Below are 12,390 nucleotides of genomic sequence, written 5' to 3'. Positions count from 1 at the left end.
TTTTATTAGTATGTGTTTGTAAACCATATATCTTGCAATCAGCTTGGAGAGTATTGACATGTACGTATCACAGCTTGATTTTCCCCTTTTCCTTTCCCTCCTCTAATTCCCCAATCACAGTTTTCATATCTATTGATATTATTCGTCATAACACATGTTATGGCTTATATAGTTTATATTGATTAGGGTTATTAAGTTGCCATACATGGTATATCCTTATTCCTTTCTTTCCCAAATATTCTTTTTAAAAGTAGGATCTCTTCAGTAGTTACTTGGTCTCGAAAGGAACAAATAGTTCTATATTAGCTTTTTAAAAATTTCAAGAGTACTAGGTACAAGTCTGACATTTTGTTTTTGCAGAGACAAGGCCTCACTATGCAGCTCAGGCTAGCTTTGAGTTCACTTTGTAGCCCAGGCTGGTCTTCAGCTCACTGTGAACCTCCGGCCTCAGCCTCATCCTCCCGAGTGCTAGGATTATAGGCATGACATTTTTAAGAAGCATCAGAAGGATTTATTAGAGGAACACATAGGACATACTCAAATGCTCAAAGAAATGAGGCACCTAAATCACTTTCTTATGATAGAATTACATTTGTGGATTGATAGAAGTTTCAGGATTCCTTGAAGTTGTTTTTTTGGGGACAGAGTTATTATGTAAAAGTGATATGTTTGGCAGAGCAGTCTCTGAAGCCACAAAGAAAATAAAAACTGTAAGAAAAAAAGTGTGGATCTGGTCCAGAGATGCAGCTCAGCAGCCTAAGCGTCTGCCTGATAAGCACAGGGTCCTGAGTTCAATCCCCAGTACGACAAAACAAAAATTGTGGATCTTTCACTTAATAACTATATTGCCTTGTGATTTGAATTGGTGGTGTTTTTCAGTGGGTGTTATTAACCATTCTAATCTTGTCTAGACACACACAAACACCCCTACTTCACTTCAAGGATTGATTTAGGATGTGGTCTTCAGAAGGAGAGTGACTCCTGGGCAACCCAAAGCCACTCTCCCACTGAGCTGCATCTCTAGCCCTTGACTTGTTTTTAGATCCTAAGTATAGGTAGTGAAACTTTCATTGTATGTTAAAACATAGTTCCGTCCATAATTGTAATATCCTAGGGAATCTTTTTTTTAATTTTATTGAGAAACAAATAGCAATGAGAGAGTTTTAAAACAGGTTAGTAGGACAGTTACAATAATTAATACATTGCATATTGTTGTCTTCGTAGTGGTTATTCATTGTATAAGATGCAGACATGATATCCTGTGCTAACACTATTAGTACAAATCTTTCTTACTGAATTAAGAGAAAGTAGCTGTACATCTATCCTATTTTGTATATACAGATACAAAGTGATCATTTATATCTGCCTTTGTTTACTTTTGTCAGAGATAGGTATTCCATTGCCATTTAAATATTATAGGTGTGTGAATTCAGCAAAAGAATCCACTATAGTCTGGTAGTCCATAATAGTAGTAGGTTATCCATAGGACTGGCAATGTCAGAAGTTGTTGATTTGAACCTTTTACAGCTCAGCATATTAATATGGCTTTCCTTTTTATACCTTGTTTTTATACTTTTCTGCTGGATGGTTAAGATCAAGATAAAGCAAGACCAGTATAGTCTTTGTTAAACAAAACTTAATGATTAGATCAGAGTACACTTAGCATGGGAGGAAATCAAGTACCTCTTCTCTTTCATCCACTGTTGTGTCCCTAGCACCATGGCTAGCATATAAACATTTAGTGTTATGTGAATTGTCGGTATGACACAAGTGGTACTGTCTTCTCTAGAAAGCATCATTCATTATGGAGCAGTGGTGATTAATTCTTTCCATTTCTACTACTGTTGTTATGTTTGGATTATGTAACAGTCAACGGGTGATGCCTAATTTGTGTTTGTGCCACATGGCCACACCCTGAGGTTATGGCTCAATTATTTATTTGTAAGTAAGTTAGACTCAAGTTAGCCAATCTTATTCATCCCACATCACTTGTAGAAGCTCATATTGGTATAGTAAACTGAAGCAGAAAACAGCTTCTGGTCCTTCATTGAATTTCCCAAAGGCTGAGGGAATTGATGTTCAATGAAGCTATAACCCAGCCACGGCATGGTCATGGGGAAGCTTTGGTTTTTAGACCTTACTAAGTATGATGTGGTTTTTTAAAGTTGTCTTTCTTCATTTTAGTGTGGAAATTGGTGAAAGTGTACGTGGAGAAGACGTTTACATTGTTCAGAGTGGTTGTGGTGAAATCAACGACAATCTCATGGAGCTTTTGATCATGATTAATGCCTGCAAGATTGCTTCAGCCAGCCGAGTCACTGCAGTCATCCCGTGCTTCCCTTATGCCCGGCAGGATAAGAAGGATAAGGTAGGAGCAGAATCTTTTCCCAGTAAGGAAAACAGGAACATTGCTCAGAGTCATAAAATGTTCCTTAACTATCTGTTATATATATATTTATGAAATGTTTTAAAAACCATATTTCCTTAGGCATTGCCCCGTCTTCAAGATAGTAGACACAGAATTGGTTTGTATAACATAACTCATTTACTTTCTGTATTTTAATCAAGTCATAAATATGTAACTTTTAGTTAATAAGACTAAGCACCAGACCTATGCAGTATAATTTTTTTAACCCATAGTAGATTCTCTAGCCAGTTGTGATGGGGTACAGCTCTAGTCCCAGCTACTCGGGAGGCTGGGGAGGATTGCCTGAGCCCCAGAGTTCAAGGGTAGCATGGGCAACCTAGCAAGATCCTGAGTCAAAAACCAAACACAAGCCAGGTGTGGTGGTACATGGCTGTAATTCCAGCACTCTGGGGAGCTGAGACAGGAGAATTTCAAGTTTGAGCCCAGCCTGAAGAACCTAGCAAGACTCTGTCTTATAATAAAATATAAAGAAAATGAAAAGGGCTGAGGGTGTAGTTCAGTGGAATGACCCTAGGTCCAATCCACAGTACTGAAGACAAAGACAGTAGGGAAAACACCACATGTACATCCCTTCCAATAGATCCTTTCAAATTGTCCTAAGATTGGGGTCCTGGTTGTGAAAATATTTGAACTTCATAAATATTGGAAGTCTGTTATATGAATAGTTGGGTACCACGTATCTCACCTATGTGGTATGTTGAAGACAATGCATCTACTTAAAACTACAAGTGTATTTCATTTTAAAAACTTTAAAAATTTTGTATTTTAATTTTTTAAAGTTTGTGTTATTGAGGGGTGGGGTGACCCACACATTGAACTACATCCCCAGCTTTTTTGTTTTTCAGTTGTAAGACAGTCTTACTAAGACACTGCTACCCAGGCTACACTTGAACTTTCCAGCCTCCTAGTGCTGGGGTTGCAGGGGGAGAGCACTGTGTGCAGCCTTTGTTTTCCCCAGGATGTGGATTGAACCCAGAGATCACTGAGCTACGTCCCTAGGCATGTCTTTCATTTTATTATTTTGAGACAGTGTACCAGTTGCCTGGGCTGGCCTTTAAATTGCAATCCTCTTGCCTCAATTACTGAGTAGCTAGGAATATAGGCACGCACCACCACGACTGGCTGCAGTTGATGGTAATGAAAGCCCACTGTTTACACATAGTGCCTGAGAGAAAGGTGGGGATCGAACTATAGCAACCTGAGGCTGAAAGCTTTGTGGAAGCAGCCACTAAAAGAACTGAGCTAGGGCCAGGCCCCCAAGCCTGAGAGAAAGGTCAACTTTTTTTTTTAATCTTTTTGAGACAGGGTCTCACTGTGCAGTTCAGGCTGGCCTTAAGCTCACTTTGTAGCTCAGGCTGGTCTTGAACTCTCAGTGATCCTTCTGCCTCAACCTGCCAGTGCTGGGATTACAGGCATGCACCACAATGCCCAGCTAGGTCAGCTATTTTTATTTCTGCTTAGTATAGCATGTTATAGCAAGGAATTTCACTATTTTGTGCAGCAGGCTGTTTCCTTTTAAGGGAGTGGAGGTTGCTAGAAAGTCCATCTTCAGATAAGTAAGACAGTGATGTAATTTATAGCAGAAACAATTTCCATATCTTTAAACTTTGACATGTTATATGTTATACAGTTATATGTATATACCATATCTAATAAAATTTTAAAAGATACTTTGAGCCTGCTGATAGAATAAGAAAAGGGGCCGGGAAGATGGCTCAGTGGAATAAGCGCTTCACTGGCAAACGCAAGGGCCTGAGTTCAATCCCCGGTTTGCCAAAAAAAAGAATAAGAAAAGATGGACATTCATGGTGTTTCATGCCTGTAGTTCTAGCACTTGGGAAGCTGAAGCAGGACAGTCACCACAAGTTCAAGGCCAGCCTGGAAACTAGGAAGTTACTTTAATTAATGACGTATACTAATTTTGAATTCTGAGTTGAAATAGTTAGGATTCACTTAATAATTGTTCTAGATTATGATCTACTCAGCCAATGGCTATGTCTTTTCACATGAATTCCCTCATAGTACAGTGCTTTACACATAGCAGGTTCACAATAAAATACTTCCTGGGGAAACAAATTGTTTTTCCAGTTGGATTTTTGATTTTTCTTTCTTTGTTCATTTAGAGCCGAGCTCCAATCTCAGCCAAACTTGTTGCAAATATGCTGTCTGTAGCAGGTGCAGACCACATTATCACCATGGATCTACATGCTTCTCAGATTCAGGTATCAGTAGGAGCTACATACAGTCATGGGGGTGGGAGGTGTGGGGAGTAGGCGATAATGGTAAAGGGCTGCAGAGGAGCCAACAGCTGCTCAGGTATAGCTCCAGTAAACTAGGCATCGACAACATTTTAAAGCTACGTACCTTACATATAGCTACAAGCATTACTCATGATCTGTCGTTTAGGGTGATTTGGAAGGGGGGTAGTCTAGTATTATGGGAAGATTAGCTTTGTAACCTTTGGCAAGTTACTTCTCCAAAGACACATTTTTAAAAATTGTTTTGAGTATAAAATAAGAGAATAATTCCTGGCCCATAACATGTGTTTAATAAATGTGAGCTGTTATTGTCATGTTTTTGTCCCCTTGAATATTCATAATCTTAAATTTAGAACCACAGAATTGGAACCTGTTTTCTTGCATAAACCCAGAGTAAGGGGAGTAGAATACCATTTATTTTATACTACTTAAAGATCCGTTCATATCATTATCATTTGAATCTATGGCAGTTTAATGAAGTACATAGGACAGTGGATTGTACCCAACTTACAGAAAAGTAGCAACTTAATTGAGAACTTAATTATATCTGTGTAAACTAGAATTAGAATATGGATTTTCTGAGTACTAGTTATTCTGTATGATCATGTATTATGAATAGCTTCCACTAAGTTTATGTAGTGGCATCTACATAAACTTATCATGTACCATGGCATCTCTAGCTGGTTTTTGGGGTAAAACAACTCAACATTGGGTGGCATAAAGCAGTATTAACTCCTGGGTCTGAATATTGGTTGGGCCATTCTTTTTTGGTCTTGGCTGAACTTAGTAGTTATTTATAACACCCCATTTCTTATGGTTGGTTGTGGGGTGACTAAGGGCTGGTTTTGCTGGTCCTGGCTAGGCTCTCTCAGCCAAGATTTAAGGAGGTCATTTTTACAATTTTCCATACCTTCCTCATTACTTTCAATGTTATAATAAGGTACTCTATGTGAGTTATTAATTTCTTTGTGTTAGCCAGCTATAAATGAAAGAGAAGGAAAATATGACTGACCTGGCTTTTTTCTCCAGGGCTTTTTTGATATTCCAGTGGACAACTTGTATGCAGAGCCAGCTGTCCTGAAGTGGATTAGAGAGAATATCTCTGAATGGAGGAATTGTACAATTGTCTCACCTGATGCTGGTGGAGCCAAGAGGTATGGTTGAAATTAGTAATTTTTTCTAATGTACAGAGAAAATCTTTCAGCAATTATACTACAAAGTGATGCTGTTGTATTTGACTGGTAGTTTAGAATAGGTGTACCAGTAAGTTCACAGTGGGTTTAGTTTTATCTCTTGTTGCTGAGACAGAATACACAGTACTCAGAGTTAAAGGGGGACAGATTTGTTTAGCTCACAGTTCACAGAGGTTTCAGACCATAATTGGCTGGCTGTTGCACCATGAATCAATCCCAGTGTGACACTCTAACTCCAGCCACCTCTGAAAACCCCCCGCCTGCTCTTCATGAGGAGGTATTGGGGGAACATCTAAGCACAAGCCATGGCAGTTGTATGCAGCTTATAATTAGTGACTGGAATTACTAGTAGGTACACAAGACAAAAGTGGCCCTAAATAGTAATGATATTGTGAACTTGATTATAAGTATAGTAACTGTTTTAGTTAGTTTTTGTGTTTTGAGACAGAATACCTGACACCCAACGTTAAAGGAGGAAAGGTTTATTTTGGTTGGCTCCAAGTAGGATACCATGACAGGAGAGAATCGCATAGGCGAAATAATCCATGACAAAGCAGGCAGGAGACACAGAAGCCTGTCTTCCTTCCCTATTTCCCTTTATATTCTTTGAGGCTGTAAGCCTATTGATTGGTACCACCCATACCCAGAGTGGGGCTTCCATTATCCACCCTGTTAATGCCAGCATCACACCATTAATCCACATTCACGCATCATAATCCAGCCACCTTTGGGGGGGACATCTAGATATAAGTAAGTCATAGCAGTAATATTAGTAACTTGGCATTACAGAGCTAACACCATTGCTTATAAACTTAACAGAATTTTTTTTTTCTTTTTGCGGAACCAGGGATTGAACTCAGGCCCTTGCACTTACCAGGCAAGTGCTTATTTGCTTATTCTACTGAGCCATCTCCCTGGCCCCTATAAACTTATTTTTATTTTAATTTTTTTGGTGCAACTGGGGATTGAACTCAGACACTTGAGCTTGCCAGGCAAGCACTTATTTTACTGAGCCATCTCCCCGGGCCCAATAAGGATTTTTTTTTTTTTTTGCTGCAAATGCATTCAGGGCAGGTTTGGCTGGCTTGAGTTGTGGGGATTGAACCACAGCAACCTGAGCCTGACTGCTTTGTTGAAGCAGCCACTTAAAAAACTGAGCTAAGGGGCAGGCCCCCACCCCTATAAACTTATCAGGAAGCGTAGTAAATTTTTCTAATGAACAGTAGCTATTGTTGGGCCCCATCTTAGTGGGAGAGTAAGCTTTTACATATCTTTTATAATGCTGTTAGTTAAATCATCTTGATCCTTGGGATCAAACTGTTAGCAGGAAGGAAAATAGTGTGATGTTTTAAACAAATTTGTTGCCAGTTATAGTGCTTTCAAGCTCACATGGCGCAGACTAAGAGCCCTTGATTTCTGTAGTGGATTGCTCATTAGTAAAGCATTCACCAAAATGACACATGTTCTTGTGGAAAGAAAATGAAGCACTGCAGAACACAGATGATTAGTAAAAGCCAATTTACAACTGTCCTAAAGCCATTCAACTCTTCAATGGCTGTTTTACAACAACTTCTTTATTTCAGTAATTTCAAGGAAATGATAAGCTAAGAACTTAAGTTGTGTTACCTACCCAGAAGGAAGCATGACTTGGTGAGTTCCATGCGCTCACTGGTTACCACCTACTGTGTTAGATGCAGCAGAAAAACTCCCCCAGATAGAAGTTGTCATAGTGTCACATTCTTAGGCATTATCTTCATGACTTTCCAGTGGACTTAGGAGAAACTAGTCATGCTTGAAAAACTTGGGCCAGATTTTCTGACGTTGGGTATAGGAAAGCTACCTTCAGAAGATGAATTACTACTTTTTATAATTTTCTTTATTAAAATTGACTTATAGTAATGGGATACTTTCCAAATGTATGGCTATCACTGCTGCCTTGGCAGTTTGAGGTGACTCAGTGTTTATAGCCCTTTTGTTTTCTTTTTTTTTTTTTTATTTTGGAGGAACCGGGGATTGAACTCAGGCCCTTGCGCTTGCCAGTGAAGCGCTTATTCCACTGAGCCATCTCCCTGGCCCCCCGCCCTTTTCTGATTTCTTGGTCAGCATAAGTGGTTTGGGACACGTGGATTAATTATGCATCTGTGTTGCCTAAGTAATCATTTCAATCAAATTAGTTACCACTGATGTGAATGTCCTAAGAATAGTAATGGAGAGCAGGGTGTAATTTGTTTAGATAAGGTATGATTGTTTCCTAGAATTGTCCAAACCTTACTGGGTGGTCACAGGTTCTCTGCATCCAGCAAAACTCAGGTATGTCACTCAGCGCCTTCCTGGCAAGAATGAGGTCCTGAGTTCTATTCCTAGTACCAAAAACCAGAAAACTCAGACCATAGTCCAAATGAAAACATGACATAATGCTTGCTATAGTTTAATAAATGTTTGCTTGCTTTCATTTTATTTTTTTAAATTAAGTCTATTGATATAATTTAGGTCTATGTAATGATGACATTCATTATAGGGCTTTCATTTTTTTATGTATTTAGTACAGAGTCTACAGGGTCTCACTATACAGATCAGACTTGTTTTCAGCCTCCCAAGTGCTGGGATTACAGGTGCACACCACCACACCTAGTCTCTTTCATTTTTGAGAAGGTTTGCTAGGTAATTTAAGCTGGCCTTGGTCCTCCTGCCTCAGCCTCCCTAGTGCTGGGATTATAGCCATATGCTACCACACCCAGCAGTGCTACATTTTTTTAATATTTTCATTTTTTATTTATATGTGTGTGTGTGTGTATGTATGTGTGTGTGTGGCCAGCTCAGCCCACCAGGGGGCAGGGCTGGCTGGCATGTGGTACTGGGGGATTGAACTGCGGTCCCTCTGCTTTGCCAAGCTTGTTCCAAGTAGGTGCTTTAGACCACTGAGCCATCTCACCAGCCCCAGCTACATTTTTTTTAAAGAGGATAAAATCCAAAGCATAGGCCTTTTCTTCACACATGACTACGATAACACAATGGAAGATGGAGGTACATTTCACCAGGGCAGTCTTTCCTGCTTGAATGAATTATGTGCTATTTTGTCACCAGACAGACTTCTATTCCAACTTCTAGTGTTGTTTATGTTATGTTGTAATAGGAGAAAAATAAGAATTCTGTTTGGAATTGGAGATACTTGAGGCTTTACAATGAAATGCCAAGTTTGGTTAATTGGTATAACTTTCTTTCTAGCATTCATAAAAGGAAGCACAAGCTTGGTATCAGGTACCATTGACACTGACAGTTGGTGGATGTTCTGACAGTTAGTGGATGTTCTGTCACTGTCACAGAGGGTAACTAACAAGCTGAGCACTGCTTCTCCCCTGCCAGCTTCAACTTCACCTAGTTCATCCCACCATAGTGTTTGATGATGGAGTTTAGGACCATCTGTGTAGTCAAATGAAGTTTTCTCTTTTCCCTTCCTACTACCAAACTATAAATGTACCTTAGTATTTATACTGTGTCCCAGGACTGGTGAAGGTGTCTGTTAATCCCCCACCCAGAATGAATGATCATCTAAGGTTGAGTATTATATTCCTAAACTGCTACTGGAATGTAGAGGTATTAGGCCATTAAATCCAATTTGTGATGTTTGCCTTCAAGATGTTTATGATAATTGCTTTCATCCAGCCCTGGGAACTAACTGTTTGGTGTTTCAAGGAGTACCCCCACCTACACATGCAAGCAATCCTTCCCGCCCACCTTTCTTTTTTTTTTTTCCACCTTTCTTTTTGGATAGTGCTGTGGATAGACTTAAGCAGCTGGCACTTTACCACTTAGCCACACCACCAGCCCCTAAGAAGCTCCATATACATGTGTTTAACTTTGAACATCCTCTGTTTTGCAGAGTTACCTCCATTGCAGATCGGTTGAATGTAGACTTTGCTTTGATTCACAAAGAGCGGAAGAAGGCCAATGAAGTGGACCGCATGGTGCTGGTGGGAGATGTGAAGGATAGGGTGGCTATCCTTGTAGATGATATGGCTGACACTTGTGGCACGATCTGCCACGCAGCTGACAAGTAAGTGGAGTGGCAGAACTGGTGGTTCAAAGTAAAAAGGGAACAACTGCTACCAAATGCCATCAGCTTGTTGATTTATTTATTTATTTATTTGTAGTTGCATTGTAGCTTTGGGAGATTTTCATCACCCTAGGCTTGAGTTAACATAAATATAAACTGATGAATATTCTTAGTTCTTCCTCTAGTATTTTAATGCTGAGCAGATACTCTATGTATGTTCACTTAACCCATTGTAAATTAAAGCTCTTCTGAGTCAAAACACATTTTTTTTTTGGTGGAACCGGGGATTGAACTCAGGCCCTTGCCCTTACCAGGGAAGTGTTTATTCCCCTGAGCCATCTCCCCAGCCCCAAAACACATTAAATATAAATATAATGTCCCTGTGCATTGTAATTTAACGTCTTAAAGCTCTATAGAGTATCTGGTGTTTCCCATCAAAATCACATGGCTGACTAGGTACTGCTGTGCCTTGCTGTGCTGCCCTGCACTATGAAGCAATATCTTGCTGTACTTTTTTTTTGCTTTAAACAATTTATTTAACTGAAATGGACCTAAGTTTGTTTCTGAAGTGACTTCCATTTATTTTGATACATCTTTTCCCCATGATGATTTACAAGATCTTCAAGCCAATATAAATATTTTATAAATATTTGAATTTTTGGGTATATACCTGCGCAATACCTCAGCAGTATCTTTCAGCAAGAAAATACTGAAGAGTAAAGGCTAGACACATTTACTGGGTACAGTGAAAATCTGCTGCAAATATTTCTGAGGTAAGAAGGCACCACATACCTGTTCAACTAAGAAAACCACCCTTACAACACAGGATGATTTTATTTTTACATAGGACCTAGAACACTTAAGCTGCCAAGTAGGTACTGAATGGCAGAGCAATGTCCCCAATTTATGCCATGAATTCATAGGGAATGGGTTCCAACAACTCAGGTTCCTTTCCATTGGTCCTCACAAAGTGTGCTTCTCTGGGTGGGGCAGGCTGGTGTTTCAGTTGAACCCAGGTACCTTTCTCTTTGGCTTCCTTCTTTTTCTGATCATTTTCCTTGACACGTTTTAGGAAGCTATCACGACTTTTTGAGTATTTAATATGCTCAATACGCACATTAATCCTCTGGGCAAGTATCTTGCCCTTAACTTGCTTGTTTACAACAATGCCAACAGCATGCTGGGTAACGTTGTAGACTCTTCCCGTTTTGCCATGGTAACATCTGTGAGACATTCCTTTTTGCACAGTACCTATGCCCTTGATGTCTACAATATCACCCTTTTTGTAGATTCGCATGTATGTAGCCAAAGGAACAACCCCATGTTTTCTAAAAGGCCTAGAAATTATATACTGGGTTCCCCTCCTCTTGCCCTTTGTGTTAGTCATTTTGGCAAATTACTGGAAGATGGCGGTTCTGGCCGAAAGGCCTTGCTGTACATTGTAGCCCACAGATAGCTCCAAATTCTAACTACAGCTTCTACTCTGTGCATATTGCTTTGGGGCCATGAAGTCCAAAAATCAGCATCATCAAAGTGATGTCTAACAAAATTTGTCTACCAACATACCACCCTAAACATGCCTGATCTCCCTGTATGACAAAATTAGCTCTTTTAACCTTTTGTTGTAGCCATTCTAAAGTGTGCAATTCAATGGTAGTAATTACATTCACGGTACTATAACCATTAACCACTCTCTGTTCTGATAGCAGTTTGTGCCTACCCACACTCCGTACTGGGGGTAGAATTTAAGTCCTCAGCTATGCTAGGCAAGTAATCTACCACTGAGCTTATCCCCAGCCCTTTAATTTTTTAGCTTGAGACAAGGTCACACTGGATTCCCTAGACTGGCCTCAATTGTGGGGTCATCCTGTCCACATACTCCCCAGTTTCTGGGATTATGCATGCACCACCATGCACAGCTCAGTACTCGTATAGCCTATGTTTTGAGATTACAAGTGTGTGCGCCACAGTGCCTGGCTTTTAGTAGATAATTTTTTAAAGTTAAGGTAAAAATCCATAGAACTAAGCAAGTAAAATTATATTTTCATCTGTGTTTTATTTAAGTTTGAAACCTTGGTCTTATGGGTTGATTATCCCACAATTGTCCATTATAACTGTGATTCTATCATTCGTAGTATGCTCCTCATTTTTTTTCCTGTATGGTTCTAAATTGCCTCCTTACTCTGCCCTGTGATATGAGTCAGCAATCTCACCTACCTAGTCCATCTAACACATTATTTCTGCACCTGCTAGTTTTCCTAAAACTATGCCTAAACCTATGAGCCCTCTCCTGTGGAACGTTAAGTAGCTCCACAATGATTACCGTACAAGCTACTATAGACAGCATTGTTTCTTGTTTGTTTGTTTGTTTATTTATTTATTTATTGTGGTGGAACTGGGGATTGAACTCAGGTGCTTGCGCTTGCCAGGGAAGTGTTTATTCCACTGAGCTATCTC

The 12,390-nt window shown here is 39.7% G+C and overlaps 1 protein-coding gene across 1 annotated transcript in view; it reads left to right on the top strand.

Annotated features, from left to right (window-relative positions):
- The window catches only part of LOC101588173 (ribose-phosphate pyrophosphokinase 1-like), a 28,212-nt gene that overhangs the window by 6,471 nt on the left and 9,351 nt on the right, over positions 1-12,390 (top strand). The window contains exons 2-5 of the mRNA XM_012517233.2: positions 2,185-2,368; positions 4,552-4,650; positions 5,716-5,840; positions 9,760-9,933. Of these exons, the coding sequence (XP_012372687.1) occupies positions 2,185-2,368; positions 4,552-4,650; positions 5,716-5,840; positions 9,760-9,933 (582 nt within the window). The remainder of the gene's footprint in view (positions 1-2,184; positions 2,369-4,551; positions 4,651-5,715; positions 5,841-9,759; positions 9,934-12,390) is intronic.

Source organism: Octodon degus, unplaced genomic scaffold, assembly GCF_000260255.1.
Source record: "Octodon degus isolate 3935 unplaced genomic scaffold, OctDeg1.0 scaffold00157, whole genome shotgun sequence".
Taxonomy (NCBI): domain Eukaryota; kingdom Metazoa; phylum Chordata; class Mammalia; order Rodentia; family Octodontidae; genus Octodon; species Octodon degus.
The sequence above is the reverse complement of the archived record's forward strand: the minus strand, read 5'-3'. Positions and strand labels throughout refer to the sequence as shown.